Here is a 23124-nt window from a genome sequence, read left to right as displayed (position 1 = left end):
CTGTGATTGGGGAAAAAGTTACTTTGCCTCTCTGAACATTATTTTCTACCAATTTCAAGATGATAAGTTTGGTTGAAAATCAGGATACAGACACTTTTTAAAAAGGGTATATATGAGCGTTGTTTGTGTATATGTGTGTGCATGCATTTCTGCAAAGGCTTTTTCTCTAATTATAAAAAGTAGTTAATATATGAATCATGGCATTTATAATTGAGAAATAAATGCTATACTTAATTGACATAGTATTACTTTCCAGAGAATTGGGTATTTCATTTATTCCTGCTATTCTTATATCATCCTGTTACACATGTAACTGTAGAGCATTTCATCCATGTTTAACTCACAGTCATAACTAGATTAAGTTATTATCCACTGTTATAGAGAGAAGCATACAGCTGAAAAATAAATTCAGTTTCTGCTGCTCTTTCCCTTAGGTTACTGTCTTAGAGAAATGAAGTGATTTTTGACTACAGTTCTTTTAAGAACATCACTTATTGTCAAACAGAAGTGAAATTGGGATTATCCATAGAACATTTCTATCTTGTAATTTATTTGGTATTTTGTGAACAGCTGACTTTCCTAATTATATTTGGCATGGTCACTTGCTAAAAATATTAGTCAGTGTTATCTGGTTTTATTACATACCTCACTTCTGAGTCATGCATGGGGTGGGGTGGGGTAACCATGGGAGACACACATCTAAGGAAGCATTATCTTTTAACAAAATTTAATTCAGATTGCCCTATCTCTCTGCCTGCCTGGTTAGTAACTTTGAACTTTGGAGATCTATCTAGTTGTGATAAACATGTTCTGTATGCCATAGGCCAGAGAAAGTCAGCTTTGATGGCAGATTTCTATACTGGTGCAGAAGAGAAATGTTTAGTTAACATTTTAAAATAAGTAAACCAAAAAATAAAGAACTAAATTTATTAGCATATATGCATTCCACCAGAAGACTTTCTTTCTTGAACCTTATATGGTCTTTTAATGTTTTCAACCAAAGAAATAGCACATGCATTCAAAATTAATTGTAAAATCTTAATTACAGATATGTCCATTTAAAAAAATCATTTTCTTTCATGAAATTATGAAATGATTCTTTCAAGTGTTTATTGATGTGGCAAGATAAAAAGTTTGTTAACATAATACCAGGTATCAAAATGGTTGGAATTGGTGTCAGCATTTGCTTTTGTACAGAAAAAAAAAAAAAAAAAAACTTAGGGCCTCATGAGTTGAATTTTTCATCTTGAGTTACATAACAAACATTTGAGCTCCTATCCTGTGCTGAATTGTATACTGTAGATATGGTTGAAGATGTAAAGACAAAATTCTTTGTAAGTGTGGGCTTTGTCTATGCTAAAACTTAGGCAGGCATTAAGCATTATTTAATATAGATTAAATTTAATGTGCTATATGCTTCCCTGTACCTTCCTTTGACCAGTAATTATTTACATTCCTTCATTAAATTCACTCAGTTTAGAAAGTGTGTTCTAAGGAATCTTGCTGTTAGAAGCTATAGAAAGTCCTTTTGTAAAGTGAATTAATTTGCCTTCTATATATCCAGGTTTTCATCTTTAATTTCTTAATACACAGCTTGTGAATATTTTAAATTTTTTGTTAGCAAATGACATATCCATGGTTCACTTTAACAGAGCAGGAGTTTGGGGTTCTTACTGAGTATATAAGTGATTCCAAGTTTTAAGCTTTTAGTTTTTTCACCTTAAAAGACTGACATAAGACATCATGACTTTAAAAAAAAGACACTTTGATAATAAAATGATAAATAATGTATATCAATTTAAATTTGATCCTAGGTCCTTATAGTGTAATTTATATTTGAGTTTCTTACAGTTGAAATAGAAGGACTGTATGTTCCAGTTATGCAGATGACACCACCCTTGTGGCAGAAAGTGAAGAGGAACTAAAAAGCCTCTTGATGAAAGTGAAAGTGGAGAGTGAAAAAGTTGGCTTAAAGCTCAACATTCAGAAAACGAAGATCATGGCATCTGGTCCCATCACTTCATGGCAAATAGATGGGGAAACAGTGGAAACTGTGGCAGACTTTATTTTTGGGGGCTCCAAAATCACTGCAGATGGTGACTGCAGCCATGAAATTAAAAAACACTTACTCCTTGGAAGAAAAGTTATGACTAACCTAGATAGCATATTAAAAAGTAGAGACATTACTTTGCCAACAAAGGTCCATCTAGTCAAGGCTATGGTTTTTCCAGTGGTCATGTATGGATGTGAGAGTTGGACTGTGAAGAAGGCTGAGTGCCGAAGAATTGATGCTTTTGAACTGTGGTGTTGGAGAAGACTCTTGAGAGTCCCTTGGACTGCAAGGAGATCCAACCAGTCTATTCTGAAGGAGATTGGCCCTGGGTGTTCTTTGGAAGGACTGATGTTGAAGCTGAAACTCCAGTACTTTGGCCACCTCATGCGAAGAGTTGATTGATTGGAAAAGACTCTTATGCTGGGAGGGATTGGGGACAGGAGGAGAAGGGGTCGACAGAGGATGAGATGGCTGGATGGCATCACTGACTCGATGGACGTGAGTCTGAGTGAACTCTGGGAGTTGGTGATGGACAGGGAGGCCTGGCGTGCTGCGATTCATGTGGTCACAGAGTCGGACATGCCTGAGTGACTGAACTGAACTGAACTGATGTTCCAGTTAAACTGTTCTGTAGCTATTTTGATTAATTTAGATTTGGATTTTGTTAGTATAGTGGTTGGTAGGTAGAGTGATTATGAAAATAAAGTTGTTAAGGGACTTCCCTGATGGTTCAGTGACTAAGACTCTGGTGCTCCCAGTGCAGGGGGCTCAGGTTCAATCCCTTGTCTGGAAACTGGATCCCACATGCTGCAACTTAGAGTTCTCATGCTGCAGCTATAAAGATGCCACATGCTACAGCGAAGATCAAAGATCCTGCATGCCGCAACTAAGAGACCTGGTGCAGCAAAATAAATAAATACAGGTGTTAAATATTTATGAACAGGAATAGCCATGATTTTTAGCAAAAGCATCTATGAATTTAGCAGACTTACGTTAGCCTTTTTTTTTTCAACTTTGAAAAAAGCACAAAACAAAATGCATAGGAAAAAATTAGAAAAATGTTGGAATAAGAAAGCTTGAAAGATGAAAAGTAGTCATTAAAAAATTGAACCCCTAAAACATGCTGTATAAATATGACATTCTTACATAAGAGGCTGGTATTGCATGTATTGTGAATGTTTTCTAGGTAATTTATCATATATATCAGAAATATGTATAGTAGCGAGTTTCTAGACTAACAGTAGGTCAAAGAACTATGGAGATATGATCCAGAGGGAGAAAATAACTATTATTTCAACCTTTCTAAACAGGACACCATACTTGCAGAACTTCTTCAAATACATAAAGAACACATTGTAGGATATCATGAACATGATTCTCTTTTGGACCACAAAGAAGAAGAAGAGTTGACTGAAGAAGAAAGAAAAGCAGCTTGGGCTGAATATGAAGCAGAGAAGAAGGTAGTTCATCTGAAATGCTTTTTGTTGTTGTTTTTGTTGTTAGTCATTTAAAAGAACAGTGGAGGAAGAAAAGGGTCACATTTGGAAAAAGTAATAATATAGTGAATCTTCAGGAAGAGAGTCCCCCAAGTTTGGGTGTCTGTTTATGGGCTTTGGCTACCTTTGGTGGTAGACTCGAAGGAGAGGAGAGAAGAAAATGTTTCCCTTTAAAGAGTAGTAACCTCATTTCTGATTAGCACTTGCTAAATTGAGAGATTAGTGGGAAGCTGTATATTTAGCATCACTTAACTTCCATCAACACCCTTACTGTAGTAACAGACATACAGGAACTTGAGTTTGGAGGTAGTGGTAAATGTTGCTTTAGCTTGTGTACCAAACTCAAAGTTTTGACCGATTATCAGAACACAAAAATACTCCATTATTGGACATTAATGTCAATCTACAGCAGCAACTTTATTTAAAATAGTTCCACCTCTGTTTTAAATACCACCTCACTTGAGCAAAAATGTGCCTGAGCATGGGAAACCTTATCCTAATACCCGAATCCATTTTAAACTCCTAATTCATTGTACTAAACTTCTTTAACATTGTGATTTTAGGAGTCTCATCAGAATTCTCTGAGTTGCCCCATACTGTGCAAATTATCAGAAAAGACTACACCTTTAGGGGTTAAAGCTTTCTGTGTAATAAGATCTTGGTTTCAGATGAAAAGGGTGTTTTATTTGTGTGTGGAAGAGTGTTAATAATTTCCTAGATCTGAGAATGTGGGTTTTTTTCTTAACCAGTAGGTGATGTAGAATTTCACGTTTTAAATCACAATGTGGAAAGTGCATAATTTTTTGTTTGTAGGGACTGACCATGCGTTTCAACATACCAACTGGGACCAATTTACCCCCTGTCAGTTTTAACTCTCAAACTCCTTATATTCCTTTCAATTTGGGAGCCCTATCAGCAATGAGTAATCAACAGCTGGAGGTAAGTTGTGAAGTACGAAAGTATTTTGCCTTGAATTAAAGGCAATTTCAAATGCCTTGTTGTTGAGGGTTTCCTATGCAGGAATATCACATTCCCCAAAAGATTACCTCTGAATAGACCAAGAAATTTTTCTTTTGTTTGTTGACCTTTTTGAACCAGCGTAGTTATAATAAAATGTGGTTTGTTCAGAGCACAAAGAAATCAGGCCTTGAATTAATATAGTTTGAATTATTTTAATTAAGAAACAATAGGGTAGCTGACTGGCTAGAGAAATAGCACTTTCTTCAGTTATAAAATATTTTGAATAAGCAAATTACTTAATGTTTGAAAGTGGGATAAATACACACATTGATCTACATTCTAAAGCAGTGAAGATGCTACTTTAAGTGTATGATAATGTACAGTATTATGAAATAATTTAAAAATAGGATCAATGATGAGTTAAATAAGAAAGACTAGGTTTTAATATACCAGTAATTAAATAATGTAATTGAATATGTGATTTTCTTTTTAAAATGTGCTTATGGAGTCATTTAAATTATTAAATTATTGGTACAATAGAACCCAATTTTTATCTTCCTAACAAGACCCTCACTGATGAGTTTTACTCCATTTTATTGATGCTGAATTTTGCTGTACTTTTCAATTAAAGATTTTTAAGGCCACATGTTGTAAATTGGCAAGAGAAAGGCTCCCTATACTTTTAAAACTAAGCTGTCTTTTTATGTGCCCTGATAAAGATATTTCTTGCATTATTCTAGGACCTCATTAATCAAGGAAGAGAAAAAGTTGTGGAAGCAACAAACAGTGTGACAGCAGTGAGGATTCAGCCTCTTGAAGATATAATTTCAGCTGTAGTAAGTTAATTGGCAATTGTCTTATACCAACTTGCAATTCTTATTCCCACCATTCATTCTGATTTTTGTTTTTTGCTTCACTACTTCTGTGGGGGAAAGACCGTAATTCTTATAACTTGATTTACAACAGTAAAACACTAGTGAACTGTATAATAGTGCCAAGCTATATATCTCAGTTTTATCAAGATGTTGGTACAAAAGAGAAATGTACAATTGAAGAATTGGGAAATCAGTTAATCATGGAAATGTATGTGTTGTTTATATAAACATATTTTAATTACCAGTTGCATGAATTAAATCCAAATAGTTTTTCTCTAGGCATAGCTAACCCTTGTACAACAGTGGACAGTTTAGTACCTTGCTTTTACATCATTGTCTTCTTTAGAAAAGATTAAAGGAAAAGGGGGAAAGAAAACTTTAAAAATCCTGAATATCTTTAAGGACCATAAATATTTTATTTTCTTCAATTCTACTGCAATAAGGAATAAATAGAAATTTTTCTTCCAGTGGAAGGAAAACATGAATCTCTCAGAGGCCCAGGTACAGGCATTAGCATTAAGTAGACAAGCCAGCCAGGAGCTTGATGTCAAACGAAGAGAGGCAATCTACAATGACGTGTTGACAAAACAACAGATGGTAAGAATTCAGAGTATCTCTAGGTTATGTTTAATTTTCTTGAATTTATAATAACGAGTTTGTGTGACATCTGTGTTGATATCTGTTCCCACATGTGGTTGGATGGATGGTCATTGGTTATTCCCAGAAGAAATTTTATTCATAAACCTAGTAATGTCAAATAAAGGTAATATCTTTTGTTGCAAAGGAGCAACAGCTTCCCAAATGAATCTCCTTGAAGTTTACATAGCATCTCTTCCATATAATTTCACTTTTGTATATTCTGGACATCTAGAAAGGAATTTTTGCCAGACTTTTCTTACCACATTTACTATTTTTAAACAACTTCCACAAATAAGTATACTTTTTAATATATTTAATTTGAGATAACAAGTGGAGCTATAAATGATACATGACACAGGTTCCTACTAAATTATGTAATTCTTTATAAGGCTAACATATTCCAGAATCCATGATTATCTTTGTTAGCATGGTTGTTTGGCAGCCATCTACCTTGCACTGGGAAATTTCAGCTCTTGACACCAGGGAATCAATTTCTGTGGCATGAATTTTACTTAGAAAGCACTGTAGAATTATGTGGTTTTAAATTATCTTAGGAAATCTGAGAATCTACATTCTAGGTAGGCAGGTAGGAATTACTCCCACTGCAAGTGCCTTTTCCCTTTGGTGTTTGTCACTAAAAGTGTTTGTCTGTCATCATGTGAAATATTCAAAAGAAGGACAAAGAAAGAGACTTGACAAAAAACTGCTGTAACTAATACTTGAGACTAATCACAGTGCAGGACAGGTTACTATAGCAACCAATTTAAATGCTGCTTGCACTACAATAGTCAAGTCATTAAGAGAATTTAGCCCTAAATGGTGTTACTAACTAGTTTCTACAGTAATGGTCCTGTGAATGCCATCAAATTAGTAATGGTGATAACAATAATATGTTTTTCTTTTGGTATGCTACCCCCTTAACAAATTGATTTTAACTCAAAATTTGATACTGCCTCTTTGAGACAGGTCATGCACTTGTAACAGCTCTCTTTTCTCTCCTTAGTTAATCAGCTGTGTTCAGCGAATACTTATGAACCGAAGGCTCCAGCAACAGTACAATCAGCAGCAGCAGCAGCAAATGACTTATCAACAAGCAACACTGGGTCACCTCATGATGCCAAAGCCTCCAAATTTAATCATGAATCCTTCTAACTACCAGCAGATTGATATGAGAGGAATGTATCAGTCGGTGGCTGGTGGTATGCAGCCACCACCATTACAACGTGCGCCACCCCCAATGAGAAGCAAAAATCCAGGACCTTCCCCAGGGAAATCAATGTGATTTTGCACTAAAAGCTTAAAAGATTGTTAAAATCATAGAAAGATCTTTTATTTTTTTAGGAATCAATGACTTAACAGAACTCAACTGTATAAATAGTTTGGTCCCCTTAAATGCCAATCTTCCATATTAGTTTTAAATTTTTTTTAATAGGGCATACCATTTCTTCCTGACATTTGTCAGTGATATTGCCTAGAATCTTCTTACACACATTGAGTACAGAAGATCTTTCAAATTGTTTTCAGTGAAAACAAGTCCTTCCATAACAGTAACAACTCCACAGGTTTCCTCTCTAAATTTTTATGCCTGCTTTTAGTGACCATAAAATTGTCATAAATTAATGAATTTATGAAAGAATACTGATTTATATATTCATTCTTTACATATAAAGACACACAGCTGAGTTCTTAGAGTTGATTCCTCAAGTTATGGAATACTTTTGTACTTATCCATTTCTTGACTAAAGTGATTGAAATGGTTTTAATGTTCTTTTGACTGAAGTCTGAAACTGGGCTCCTGCTATATCATCTCTGTGACTGAAAGTTAGAAATTAAGGGTTGGTTATCTTTGACACAGAATTGTGTGCAATATTGTTAAATACTACTGCTCTAAAACTTGGAGGAGTCTTACAGTTATCTTAGCATTGTATAAACAGCCTTAAGTATAGCCTAAGAAGAGAATTCTTTTTCTTCTTTAGTCTTTTTCTGCCATTTTTATTTTCAGTTATATGTGCTGAAATAATTACTGGTAAAATTTCAGGGTCGTGGATTATCTTCCACACTTGAATTTTCTCTCTCCTGGCACTAATATAAGGCACATCTCTTAACTGCTTGGTGCCAGTGCTAGTGCTTCATCCTGTTGCTGGCAGTGGGATGTGGACTAACAAAATCAAGTTCTAGCATTTTAGGAGGTTAAGGATGACGTTGTGGTTGTTAGCTTCACACCCTGTTTTATAAACACCATCAAAATGGCAGAACCATTGCTGACTTTAAGTTCACATGGGGAATGTGCTTTAAAACAATTCCCAGTACTGTCAGTATTGTGAAGTAATTCCTCCTAAAGATAAGGATCACTGGCTTCTATGCTCTTCCTCTTCTTTTCTCTCATCAGTATGTTGTTTTTCCCCAACTGTATTTTCTTACATAAATTCTGTTTTAAAGTTCAATTTTTTTTTTAGTTTAGATCTATGAGGCAATTTTCTAATCAAAATTCATCTAATGCCCTTTTATGAGGTTTTACATTGTCGTTTTTCTTAATCCAGGCTTGTAAAAATGACCTGTATGCTTATTCATGTACAATTTGGTTGCTTGAGTTTCTTAAAGAAAAAGATTGTTAGACTATGAGAGTCAACTCAACATGGCGAAACCATTTTTGAGATGGCGATGTAACATGTAGTGGAAATAGCTAACAAATTCCAAAAAAAAAAAAAAAAAAAGCTGGGTGGAGGATTTGCTCTAGGTATCACTGAGTTAGAATGAGTTTAACATTAGCTAAAACTGTTTTGAGTTGTTTGGACGATTAAGAGATGTCCACTTTTATCTTGAAAGAACTAGTGGTAGAACATTCAAGAGTACTAAGTTTGTCATATAGAATTTTGAGGTTTGGTGGATCCACCCTCCACGTTCCCATATTTGGATATTATGCCAGCCATATAATCAAATTTATTTCACTAGGGGGATGTGTTTTTACTTTAGAAGAAATGAAAAAGACAAGATTTGTGAAATAAATATTTGAAGACAGTATACTCTGGCCAGCTGTTATCAGTTGGTATTTCTACAAGTCCAGAATACTTTAAACCTGATTTACTCAACCTGGGAACTTTCACCATGGTCTGATTACTTGCTCAAAGACATAGACGTCAAAATTTTAGGCAACCTTCTAAACCTTTTTCATAATGAATGAAACTATGACTTAAAGAATAATACATAGAAAGGTTAATTGGAAATAGTTTGGGATAAAACTTGGATCAGTTTGCATACAATCTTCACTTGACATTTTAGCTACATAATATGTACTTTGAGTATAACATCAAGCTTTAACAAATATTTAAATATAAAATCATGTCAATAAGATACTAAAAGGCTCATTTTTATATTTGTTTTAGATGTTTTAAATAGTTGCAATGGCTTAAAAAATGATTTAAAATGTTGCTTGTAATACAGTTTTGCCTGCTAAATTCTCCACATTTTGTAACCTGTTTTATTTCTTCGGGTGTAAAGCGTTTTTGCTTAGTATTGTGATATTGTATATGTTTTGTCCCAGTTGTATAGTAATGTTTCAGTCCATCATCCAGCTTTGGCTGCTGAAATCATACAGCTGTGAAGACTTGCCTTTGTTTCTGTTAGACTGCTTTTCAGTTCCGTATTGAGTATCTTAAGTACTGTAGAAAAGATGTCACTTCTTCCTTTAAGGCTGTTTTGTAATATACATAAGGACTGGAATTGTGTTTTTAAAGAAAAGCATTCAAGTATGACAATAATACTATCTGTGTTTTCACCATTCAAAGTGCTGTTTAGTAGTTGAAACTTAAACTATTTAATGTCATTTAATAAAGTGACCAAAATGTGTTGTGCTCTTTATTGCATTTTCACAGCTTTGAAAATCTGTGCACATAATGTTTCATAGAAAATGTATAGCTTTTTATGTGCTATTTAATGGTGGTTCTTTTGCACATTTAGTTATTTAATATTGGGAGGTCAAGGAGTTTGGTTTTTGAATCTGTTCTATACTAAATTCTGTAAAAGGAGATCTCAAACCTCAAAAATAATTTACATACCAGGAAGCCTGTGTGTGTTTGTTAGTTTTGGTTGTCTGTGTGTAATCCAGCACCATTTCCTGCTTCCCAACAGCTGTGTCACTCATTTAAGTCGAGCAGACCTACCACTCCACAGTTGATACGAAAGCTGCTTACCATCCTGAAGCACTAGCAGGTTGATGGAAATTATCACCTGGCCTCCAAAGAAGCTGAATATTTTGCAGTCTTCCCTTAGCTATGCCCATTCTCCCTCTAATATCATAAAACCAGATACGTATTTCTGTACCCTAAACAAAACTTTCAGAACAGTTAAATATCCCAGTAAAAATTTTCCTTTGAGGGTGGCATGTTGTGCGATGTTTTAACAGTAAAATAGGTCATCCTTTTACATGTTTATTTCACTAACAACTACATTCAGGTTATTCCCCACCATGTTTCACCAGACTTAGTCTCAAGTGACTTTTGGCTATCTCCAAATCAAATCTAGCCTTAAAAGAGATGAAAATTCTTCCACCATTGATTTTTTTTTAAATATGTAATCTGTGCCAATCTAAAAGGAGTGACCAAGTTTCAGAAATGCTTTTTGTCTGTGCAACATTTTATATATGCTGTTATATGGAAGTGAATAAAAATTAAAAATCCAAAATATATACTGTTTCTAAGCTTAATATCTGTCAGGAACCAAACTGCCCACATCACTCATGTTGGATCTAATAAAAGAATGGTCCTTCTTGCCCCTGCCTAAGAGTTTTACTCCTCAAGAATATGTGCTGACATAAAATTTCTTTACATATACACTGCCACCCTCTCTTTGGAATAACCTTCCTGATACATTATGCCCACTTCACTAACTATGGGAATCACTCTTCCCCTCAGTCTAGGGATCTAATAGTGACCACTGCATACCTTCACCAAGGGAGGTGTGACAAGGAAAGCAGCATATCAATTGAGGCCTTTGTTAAAAACAATAAAGATAAAGCTTTAATTGAAGGAATGAAAGGATGGGAGAATCCTAAAATACTGAAGAGCCTCTTAATATTCAGAACTGCCCCATATTTCAAGCAGTCTCTACCCAGCAGCATTATTCCACATTCTGCTCCTGAACATTATGCCCTCACTTCTCCTCCCTGATAGAAACAGGGAGGGGCAGCTTGGCGCCAATCTCCTTTATTAAATAGACTTGGCTCCCTCCCTGCAGACCTCACATCAAATATATGTTGATTTTCAGTAAAGGTGAAGAAAGATGACATATGCAAGGATGGGGTTTGTTTCAGGTATATGAGGAGAAAGTGTATGAAAAGGAACAAAGGTAGAGAAGGATCAGGAAGAGACTAAGTTGGAGTGGATTGATGGAGGGTCTTGAAATCCTGAATGGGTAATTCAATACAGAGGATAACAAGGGATTGTGAGGCAGCTGATGTGTTCAAAGTAGCAGGTAAAGACAGTGATTTGGGCAGGGTTAATTTGAATGGTTTAGAATGTAACGTGAAGAAAGACTGCAGACAGGAAGATAGGTAATTAAGCATTCAGTGACCAGACTACTAACAATTTTAAGGACAAAAGGCAAAATCATTAGAAGTTGTATAGAACAGTGAACTTCTTAAATTGTGAGAAAAACCTTTTACCCTTCCCCATGGAGTCTGCTTTGTTCAGGATTTCTGACTTTACATGCAAAACTTCACTTACTCCGTGTTCACTTTCTCAAACCTAGTGGAAAATCCATAGTGGCGTTCCTGTTTCACAATTTTTCATTATTTCTAACTATCCTGTATACATATTTGCAGAAAGTAAGTTTGGTCCATTTAACTAAACTAAGTATAATTCTGCTTCTTCCTCAAGTTAATCTTCAAAGGGCTAAATCCATTCTTGTTACTTTTTCTTGAGACCCATCTAGTCCAAGGGCTAGTATCTCTGTTGGTAATGTTACATTCACAAGCTTCCCTTCGCATTTTCAAAGTAATTTGTGGTTATTATGTGTTAACCTGTATACCACATATGAAAAAAGTGAGGAGAATAACTACATTTTTCTCATGACAGTTAAGCTAAAAGACCAAATCTATTGCACTTAGGAGGCAGAAGATAAATTATAGTCAAATTATCTGAGTCTTTCATGTCTCATTTGGAAAATAGGACTTTAATAATACCTTAACTTTCTTGAATGCAGGAGGCCCAACCAGGTGATTTCTTGAGGTCTTTTTCAGCTCTTAGGGTTTAGACATGAGAAAACCACAGTTTGAAGCCAAAAGGCAATGTGTTTGTCTAAGGTTACACAGTAAGTTTGAACAGAATTGGAAATCCCTTCCCTTTAGCTAGCCCTCCCCCATTAAGCTATGCCTTTTCTTTTCCTCTGTTTAGAAAAATGAGAGGTCTGACAGGCATTTTAATGACAAAGCAGGTAAGTCAAGTTGTAATTGGCTCTAATTACTACTTCTACAAGCTGTAACCTCCTTTATCTTTTGCCCAGGGGCACTCAGAGCACTGTTTCTTATTCTGGAACTCTGCAGAAAATGAAAAAACATGTTTAAGGATCTGATTCTTACAGCTTGGTTGCTTGATTGGGTTATATACATGACAAAACATCAAGGTAAATATAAATCCACTTTTGTTAAGTCAACTTTTAAGCAAATAATTGGTAGCCTCCCATTTGATTGTTCATAACTCTGAAGCCCAAGTTAGGCCAATATTCAAATTGTCTGGTCTGGATAAGGTTTATAGTAAGTAGAAGGCAATATTGTCTTCTATTGACTCTTATGTGACAACACATATGACATGTTTTGAGATGTAGGTTTTATAATGGTTTATTCTTGTGATGAAAACTACAAAAGCTAACAGAAGAGTGAAAGGGTGATTATTTTCTTTGTAGCTGCTTGTTCCTACATGCCAGTAGCAAAGCAAGTAGAAGCTTGTGTCTAGTTCGCTGAATACATTTCAATGGGGAAAAAAAAAGTGGTTAATATAATCATTTGCAGTCTTGTTAGTTCATTCTCAGTTCTTGGTAGGTTTTCAATAATAAAACATGGAGGTTGGCCTTCAAAGGCTTTAGTGATACAGGCTTGCTTGGACCCTATCCTTAGCAAAGTAAACCTTTTATTATGTGTTTCCGCCCTCTCTTTGCACATCTTCCACACTCTACTGGATGTGCTAAGCTCAAACGTACCTGCCTGTGATTTTTTCCCCTTCTCCAAACTATCATTTCACCACCCATACATCCCTCTATATTCTAATACCTCATTGTGTGTGTGTATATGTGTGTATTTGTAGGGGAGGCTTATAAAATCATACAATTCTAGAGATGGTACGGGTCTTAGAGACCCTGTAGACTATCCCTCTATAGTCAGAAAATAAAGGTCCAGAGAGGGAAAGAGATACACAAGGGCACCTATATCTTCTAGCTTCTATTCCACTTCATTCCACTCTGTTCAGGTGCCCCCTATTACACAGGTATCCCAATTCATTTTTTTTTTCAATATGCCTGACCACAATAAGCAAATTTTCAGAAACTGGAGCCTATTATGCAGAGTGAAGTAAGCCAGAAAGAAAAACACCTATACAGTATACTAACGCATATATATGGAATTTAGAAAGATGGTAACAATAACCCTGTATACGAGGCAGCAAAAGAGACACTGATGTATAGAACAGTCTTATGGACTCTGTGGGAGAGGGAGAGGGTGGGATGATTTGGGAGAATGGCATTGAAACATATATAATATCATATATGAAATGAGTCGCCAGTCCAGGTTCAATGCATGATACTGGATGCTTGGGGCTGGTGCACTGGGACGACCCAGAGGGATGGTACGGGGAGGGAGGAGGGAGGAGGGTTCAGGATGGGGAACACGTGTATACCTGTGGCAGATTCATGTTGACATATGGCAAAACCAATACAATATTGTAAAATTAAAAAATAAAATATATTTAAAGCTAAACAGAATCCAGCATTTAAAACCAAAAGATATTATTGTTCAATGCAAGCCCAGTGCAGTGTTTCCCATCAGCTTGGCAATCTATTAAACTAATTCTGTGGATCAAAAAAAATAATAATAATTGTTCTGAACTCAACTTTAAAATGAAAACCGTTTGTGGAAGATAGAGGGGTATGTGGACCAAAATGACAGGGAAACAAATTCCTGTGTGGTAACTGTAAACTGGGGTATTTATTTTTCTTTTTTCACCACACTCAGCACAGTTAAGACCAATAGGATCTAGAAGCACTGTTCTGCTTTCTGGATCTCCGCATCCTTCAGCGTCAAAGATGGAATAATTCAGCCTTCCTCAGATGAGGTAAATTGATGTACCAAGTACTTCAAAATCCTCTGTTTCAAATGAGAAATGCTGCTGTATTCACAAGGAAACAAAACAGAAAGCTCTGTGTTAGTGTAGTGACGTCTGTCAGGAGAGGGGCAACTAATGATTATTGAGTATAGAGATATGCCATAAGGATGATAAGTAGTTTACATATTTTCAGAGAACTAAAACAGCAAAATGATTTTAATATGCTAGAATTTGGGGGTCTCATTCTAGATTTATAAAGTTGTACAAGCTAGTTCACCTCACTGAATCTTCTTTCACACAGCAATAAAGATTTATTGAATGCCTGTTATGTGTCAGGTACTATGACTAGTCACTATCCTGTTTTACCGATGAGGAAATAGGTTTTAAATAATTAAATTATTCACTCAGTGTCACATGACTAACTGGAAGAGGTAGACAAGAGCATGTATCTGATTCTGCTTTTGCCATTAAACAAGCTTGTTTTCAAAGTACTTCCTTCTGTGTCTCTTCAGTGGTGCCTAGAGAGTTTGGCTTTATCCTCACATTTCCTTCTGTGATCCAAATAGAAGTGTCTGAAAAATCCAGTGTGAGTATTTTGAAATATGTTTCAAGATACCCGAATTCATTTTTAATACAGTGGCTTCCTTACAAGTTCTTTAAGGCACCAACTGAGAATCCTAAAGATAGAACTATTCTGAACTAAGTTTACTTTTCATTTTTTCCACCTGATAAAGTGTAGGTACCATTCAAGCAAGGACTTAAATGAGCTAGAATATGGACATGTAGAGATTAAAGAGAAGGGTATCTCAGAGGAAACAGCAAACACAAACACGTGTAAGCAGCAAAGAACAGAATTCAGAATAGGATAGTTCTAGGAAATGCCATGCTTCTGTACTTGTGCACAGAAGGTCAAAGTCTCATTTAAGCCAATAGTTTCTGGAATACATAAATAATAATAGTATGGTAGGATAATTCTGAAAGAGATGGGAATACCAGACCACCTGACCTGCCCCTTGAGAAACCTGTATGCAGGTCAGGAAGCAACAGTTAGAACTGGACATGGAACAACAGACTGGTTCCAAATAGGTAAAGGAGTATGTCAAGGCTGTATATTATCACCCTGCTTATTTAACTTATATGCAGAGTACATCATGAGAAACGCTGGGCTGGAAGAAGCACAAGCTGGAATCAAGATTGCCCGGAGAAATATCAATAACCTCAGATATGCAGATGACACCACCCTTATGGCAGAAAGTGAAGAGGAACTAAAAAGCCTCTTGATGAAAGTGAAAGAGGAGAGTGAAAAGTTGGCTTAAAGTTCAACATTCAGAAAGTGAAGATCATGGCATCTGGTCCCATCACTTCATGGCAAATAGACAGGGAAACAGTGGAAACAGTGTCAGACTTTATTTTTGGGTGCTCCAAAATCACTGCAGATGGTGACTGCAGCCATGAAATTAAAAGACACTTACTCCTTGGAAGAAAAATTATGACCAACCTAGATAGCATATTGAAAAGCAGAGATATTACTTTGCCAACAAAGGTCCGTCTAGTCAAGGCTGTGGTTTTTCCAGTGGTCATGTATGGATGTGAGATTTGGACTGTGAAGAAAGCTGAGCACCGAAAAACTGATGCTTTTGAACTGTGGTGTTGGAGAAGACTCTTGAGAGTCCCTTGGACTGCAAGGAGATCCAACCAGTCCATTCTAAAGGATATCAGCCCTGGGATTTCTTTGGAAGGAATGATGCTAAAGGTGAAAGTCCAGTACTTTGGCCACCTCATGCGAAGAGTTGACTCATTGGAAAAGACTCTGATGCTGGGAGGGATTGGGGGCAGGAGGAGAAGGGGACGACAGAGGATGAGATGGCTGGATGGCATCACAGATTCGATGGATGTGAGTCTGAGTGAACTCCGGGAGTTGGTGATGGACAGGGAGGCCTGGCGTGCTGCAATTCATGGAGTTGCAAAGAGTCGGACATGACTGAGCGACTGAACTGAACTGAAAGATGTTCAGCTCCTATCCCAGAACCTGTGAATATGTTGTTACATGGCAAAGGAGAATTAAGATTACAGGAATTGTTTGCTAATCAACTGATCTTGAAATGTGAGAGTCTCCTGAATTATCTGGTGGGCCCAGTGTAATCACAAGTGTCCTTAAAAGTGGAAGAGGGAAGCAGAGGGAGAGTTACAGGCAAGTGTGACTAGAGGTTCAGAGAGATGCAGTGCTGCTGACTTTGAAGATGGAGGCAAGGGATGTGGGTGGCCTTTTCCTTGGCGGTGCTGGGAAAGGATAAGGAAAAGAATTCTTACCTAGAATTTCCAAAAGGGAATACAGCTCTGCTGACACCATGATTTTTAGCCCAGTGAGACCTGCATCAGACTTCTATCTACAGAACTGTAAGATAATAAACACATGTTGTAAGCCACTAAATTAGTGGTGATTTGTTACAACTGAAATAGGAAACTAATACCAATGGTTATTTGTGTGATTACTTGATTAATGGCTTGCTCCCCTGCTAGATGTGTGAGCTCTTTAAGGGCAGAACCCTGTATATTTTACTCAATTTAATATCCTCAGCACCTGACACAGAAAAGGTGTGAAATATATATTTGATGAATCAGTGTGTGAATATCTTGGTGGTCATATATCACCTGAGAAAATTACAACAATGTTAATATCAAATTTTGTTTCCGTGTCCCTAAGTGTATATGCATGTCTATTTCTCTGCCTTTTGGTTTGGGTCTTTTTGTCTTTCTCCTTCCCCTTCTTTAGTCTCTCTTCTCTTTTCCTGACTTCTGTCCCTATTTTTAATTGGCCATAACAAAGGACTGAAACACACCTTGTAATTGTCTATTATGTTTATGGAATAAGATCATATTTTCTATGTTTTATTTTAAAATATTTATGTATTTTTTCACTGTCAGGTCTTAGTTGCAGCATGCTGGATCTTTCATTGCCACATGCAGGCTTCTCTCTAGTTGTGGCACACAGCCTTAGTGGTTGTGGCTCGTGGGCTTAGTTGCCCTATAGCATGTGGGATCTCAGTTCCCCGACAAGGGATGGAACACAAGTCCCCTGTATTAGAAGGCAGATTCCCAACCACTGCACCACCAGGGAAGTCCCTGTTTATAGTTTTTAAAAAGAAATAAGTTATATAGTTTATTGCACTGAAAAAGATTGCTTTCCATTCATGAGCCCCTTTAGATATTACCTATTTAATCAACATCAGTGGGTGAGTGATCCTTGATAGAAGTTACTCATTTCTGACTTAGGCTGTTATATAGAAACCAGGGGCAGAAACATCCCACAAAAGCTATGCCTTTATACCTACTGGTGGGAACTTGTTCCCTGATTGCATGGCCCACATTAGCCAGATGACACAAATTTCTCTCTTCTGAGAGGAGAATAGACATTTTGACACTGTCTATTGAGAAAAAATTGAATCTTCTCTTAGGACCAGAGAAGTCTTTTCCCTGGTACTGGCTACTGAGTTTGATCACAAAGATGTTTAAAGTTTGAATGCTATGTACTGGAATCCCAAGAAAGGCGTTGGGCCTATTGTTAACCCACAAAGCTCAGCCTGTTCCATGAGGCAGAATGGTGTAAGGAACGGTGAGTATTTTGGTGAGAATGTTCTTGAAATTTCTAGTGTTCAAGAACATTTAGGTAAATCTTCATTCCTCACATTGAAAGGACCTGTGCTTCTCAAACTTTAATATATGTGCAAATCACCCAAGAAGCTCATTAAACTTTAGATTCTGATAGAGTAGGTATAGGGTAGGGTCCAAGAATTTGCATTTCTAACAAGCTAGCAGGTGATGTTGATTCTGCTGTTTCAGAGACCACACTTTGAGGAACAAGAGGACTCTGAATCTGGTCAGTCAGAGCTAGAGTATCTGCATTCTGCACAGGAGAATCAGAAGGTGATAATTTCTAGAACCAGAGCCTCAAGGAAGGTGTCTGAGCTCTGCATTCCTTTCAGACAAATGGAGAGTCTAGGTCTCTCTCTCATGTATTGGGCTCCCCAAAACCAGGGCTGGTGCAGAGTACAGTGAGTCTGGCCTTCTCTGGGTGTGTGTATAGGGGGTTGAAGAAAATGAAGTGAGCATGTGTATTAGGGTAATTAACCCTAGCTACCTCAAACACAAAGCTCAAAAGCTCAGTCAAAGTAGTTGGCTGATCACCATGTTGTATGTGAAGACACATACCAAAATACATTTGAAAACTATTATTGGATGAATAGAAAAACCTCCAGAACAATGTACACCAGAATGTTAATGATGATACGAAATAAAGATACCATTGTTTTGTTTTCTTCTTTTTGTTAAATCTTTATTTTCTGATTTTTCTGTAGCAAAAAAAAAAGTCTTCAAAAGATACTTTAAAAAAACATATATATCACTTTTATGATAAGGATAAAGGTTTTCCAAAATCAAAACAAACCCAATCATATCCTGCATGTGCCTTTTGCTTAAATAATAATAATATTTAATACTTATCAAGTACTTACTATACTCTAATTACTATTGTAAGTTTTCTACAAACATTATCTCATTTATTACTTGCAAGAAACCTGAGATAGGTACTGTAATTTCCCCCATTTTTCCATTGAGAAAATTGAGGCAGAGAGAGGTTAACTGACTTAAGTTTAAGTAAATGGCAAAGCCAGAATTTGAACCCAGGCACTGATTGCTACAGAGCCTGTGCTTCCCCCCCCCCCAAACACATGACTATATTTTAATAACACAACCAAAATACAAAGCACCATAGTAAAATTTTTAACATATATAAGTTGCTTAACTGATGATATGCCTTGCAGTTTTGCAAATTCCTAGGTGTTTCTGATGGGTATACCACAGCTTGGTGAGAACTTGGCATTGTAAAGCTTTGATTATTGTTGTTTAGTTGCTAAGTCATGTCTTTTTTGTGACCCATAGACTGTAGCTTGACAGGCTCCTCGGTCCATGGGATTGCCCAGGCAGTATCAAACCCACGTCTAATGCTTGGCAGGTGGTTTCTTAAACACTGAGTCACCTGGGAAACCCAAAGATTTGATTAGCCAGAACTTAATTAGAACCTTTAATTTAAAGGAATTTCTTTTGATACATGTTCCAGCTATCAGTTTATTTCTTCTCAGCTCAAATCCACCCTTCCCCGCCCTGCTTTGTGGAGCTAGACCCTATAAACATTTCTCCTTTGCAGCTGTCATAATGTTTCATCAGTAAGGAGCATTGGAGGACCACTGCAGGAGGAAAGTGCTTCTCATCTTTGTTCTGATGTGGCTTTCCTCCTGCTGCAGTACATGGCAGCCAGTGGGTGCCAGAATCCCAACCACAACCAACCACCCAGCAAGTCTCACAGGTACCCCATGAGGTGATTTCTTGCCTCCCTACCCTGACTGTAGCACCTCAGTGAATTTCTCTACCATCCAGTAGGTGACAACTATACCCTCTGCAATAAGGTCAGAATCTCAGCCTTGGTAGGAGAAAGGGCTCTTTCACATTTGCTACTTTTGTATCATTTCCTTTTAGATTCTACATATAAGGGAAAGGGATGTCATGATATTTCTCCTTCTCTGTCTGACTTACTTCACACTCGGTATGACACTCTCTAGGTCCATCCATGTTCAAAGGACCATAGTAAGTTGATGGCAATAGAATATGGTATTACATTCACTTTGCATGACAAATGGTTAACAAATGGTTGTAAATGAGTTCTTAGAAACCATTAACAAAGACATTGATATACCAAGGGAAATGGAAAAAACAACCCAAGGAAATGAAATAACACAAGTGGTTAGTAAGGATTAAGCATATACGAAGATGACTGAGTTGCCTGGGCTCTTAAACACTACGTTATATGACCTCCATTAGAGTACATTCATGGCATCTTTTTTAGATCTCAGAGTCTCTCCTACCTAAAAATAAACAAAAAGTATCTTTTATTTGCTTCTTTCTCAAGCCATGGCCTTATCTCTGTTCTCTTTTCTGCTAAACCTCTCAAAAGTGTGGTCTGTACTTGCTGCCTTCGGTTCCCCTCACCCTTCTCTTCATTCCTTAGCTTCCTCAGCAATATGCTTTCTGCTCCTACTCCTCCACAGATGATACTTTCTTGACAGCAACCCATGATATCCTAAAAAGAAAAGACCACAATTCTATGGACTGGAGCTGCAACAAAGTTACAATCTCTAAATTCAGCTGTCTAGAAACCCTTCTAAGTGTCCCTAATCAGCTGCCTACTATCTTCTTCTCCAGGTTCAAGGAGATAACCTTGCCTCCTAGTTCTCTTTGAATGACAAAAGCATCAAGTCAAAAACCTCACAATCTCCTTTCCGCCCAGTCCCTTTCACAAAATTACCTATCCTTCCCCCTTCTCTTGAGTTTCAATATTAGTGTCTCCCTTCTGCCAATAAATGTATTCTTCCACCTGTGCTATGGAGCCAAGGTTCTCCTTACTCCTTAGAGATTTGGCTCCATCCATCATCATCCCCTCTTTATCCTATACCTTTGACCTCCAGCTCCCCAACCCTGATCCCTTCCTAATGCTATAAGTACAGTAGCCTCTTAGTTTGTTTCCCCATCCATACAATCCGTCTTCCACACTGCAGTCAGAATGATCTTATTTATTTATTTTTTAATATAAATTTATTTATTTTAATTGGAGGCTAATTACTTTACAATATTGTATTGGTTTTGCCATACATCAACATGAATCTGCCACGGGTGTACACGTGTTCCCCATCCTGAAGCCCCCTCCCACCTCCGTCCCCATACCATCCCTCTGGGCCATCCCAGTGCACCAGCCCCAAGCATCCTATATCATGCATCGAACCTGGACTGGTGATTCATTTCACATATGATAATATACACGTTTCAATGCCAGAATGATCTTATTTAAACACAAATCTGACCATGTTACATTTCCTTAGGTTGCTTCCTACCATATAGCAGCAGCTCATATAGTACATTCGCCACTAAACTCCTAAAAGTTATCAAAACCACCAGAAGACTTGGCCTTATTAGCCTAGGACTTCTACCCTCCCCATCTATATTTGCCTTGAGGAGTAGTGTGGGGAGAGGGGAAACTGGTGATTGTTTTCTATGTCAGTTAGCTACAAGGTTTTCAGTCATTACTGTGCAGTCAATCACTGAGTATGGGGACAAACAATAGACTTCTGGGCAAGAGGATAGCAGACTACAAGAAAATAGGATTTCTCTCTGCTTTTTCAACCTCTATTACACTAGAGGCCCCCTCAAGTTCACGAAAATTCATTAGCACCTACTAAGTACTGTGTCAGGTATGATAAAAAAATTATAGAGAACTTGCTGGTCTGGATCCTGGCATTAAGAAACCTGTGTATGTGTGTGTGTCCAACTTATGAAGTATCTTTGTGCCAGGCACTATCCTCAGTTATTTACACCCATGTTGTCATTTAGTCCTGTATTATTGCCACCTTTTTGTAGATGAGGTAACTGAGCCTTGCTAAAGGATCACAGAAGATTGTGCAACATACAGTTTGCAAATTCAAGTCTGCCATCTGCAAAACCCCTTCTTTTACTTTTATGGCTCTTCTTGCAACCCATTTGGGAAGATAGAGCTGATGATCCTGATATGAAGAGAGCACACTGGAGCAGTGTATGATCAGGTGGTAATTTGTGATACAAGTAGAGACAAAATGATGTGATACAAAGAGTCTAGGATTCATGTTCAGTAAATTATGGAGCCAGTTTTGATTCTGTCACTAATTAGGCATGTGCCCTTAAATATATTACCCTCTATGGGTGTCAGTCTTTCTTTTTTTTTTTTAAATAAAGAGGTTGAAGAAATCCAAATGGTTTTTAAACAAATAGGAAGTCACTTTATCTGAGTCATAAAATGCAAATGAGCTAAACAAATATAATTTTCATTTATATTTCATTGGCAAAGATAAAACAATTGTCGATTTTGTTGATAAAGTTCTGGGGAAACAGGCACCCTCATAAATTATTGGTGGTAGTATAAATTGGTACAACTTTGATGAAGGATCATTTGGTACTATCTATTAAAATTTAAATGCCCATTGCATTTGTCCCAGAACATTTCACCTTTAGAAATTTATCTTACAGATACACTCACATACATACACAAAGATAAATGTTTAAGTATATTCACTTGAGTTGTTGGTCATAACAGCAGAAGACTAGAAGCAAGAGCCCATTGATGGGGGACTTATTAAATACTATAATGGCCTCAAGGCATTATAGATAATTATACATGCCCACTGTAGAAAAGTTAAAAAAAATACAGAAAAATATAGAAGATAAAGATAATAAGAAGCTGCTCAGAGACAAGAGCTCATTATTTTGGCTCAATTATTAATATCGCTATTATTTTTTCTATTCATATGTTTGTATGTATGTATATATACATAATTGAGATCACTGAGATCATCAGTTGTGTAATACAATTGCATATTCTGCTTTTCCCTTTAAATTATCCTGAGAATGTCTCTATGTCATTAGAATTTCATCAACCTAGTTTTAAATGGACTGCATAATGATTGATCATAATAATGTACCATATCTGTAGCCATTCTTCTATTGTTGGAAAGTTGGTTTTCTTTTTCTTTTCTTTTTGTTTTATAAATATGTTGCAGAGAACATCAATTGCATTATTAGAAGTAGAATTACTGGGTCAAAAAGCATGAAAAAGTTTAAAGTTCTGAATTTATATTATCAAGTTGCATCATTAGCATTTTCCCAGTATATGACAGAGCCTCATTCTCTGCATCTTCATTGGTTTTAAGTATTAT

The 23124-nt window shown here is 36.7% G+C and overlaps 1 protein-coding gene across 8 annotated transcripts in view; it reads left to right on the top strand.

Annotated features, from left to right (window-relative positions):
• The window catches only part of ATRX (ATRX, chromatin remodeler), a 285940-nt gene extending 276054 nt beyond the window's left edge, over window positions 1-9886 (top strand). For all 8 annotated transcript variants that reach the window (XM_027534136.1, XM_027534135.1, XM_027534130.1 and 5 more), the window contains 5 exons: window positions 3364-3513; window positions 4363-4488; window positions 5250-5345; window positions 5853-5981; window positions 7027-9886. In XM_027534136.1, coding sequence (XP_027389937.1) covers window positions 3364-3513; window positions 4363-4488; window positions 5250-5345; window positions 5853-5981; window positions 7027-7305 — 780 coding nt within the window. In that variant the 3' untranslated portion in view covers window positions 7306-9886. The remainder of the gene's footprint in view (window positions 1-3363; window positions 3514-4362; window positions 4489-5249; window positions 5346-5852; window positions 5982-7026) is intronic.
• Window positions 9887-23124: the final 13238 nt, after the last annotated feature.

The sequence above is a fragment of the Bos indicus x Bos taurus genome, chromosome X (genome assembly GCF_003369695.1).
Source record: "Bos indicus x Bos taurus breed Angus x Brahman F1 hybrid chromosome X, Bos_hybrid_MaternalHap_v2.0, whole genome shotgun sequence".
Lineage (NCBI taxonomy): Eukaryota > Metazoa > Chordata > Mammalia > Artiodactyla > Bovidae > Bos > Bos indicus x Bos taurus.
The sequence above is the reverse complement of the archived record's forward strand: the minus strand, read 5'-3'. Positions and strand labels throughout refer to the sequence as shown.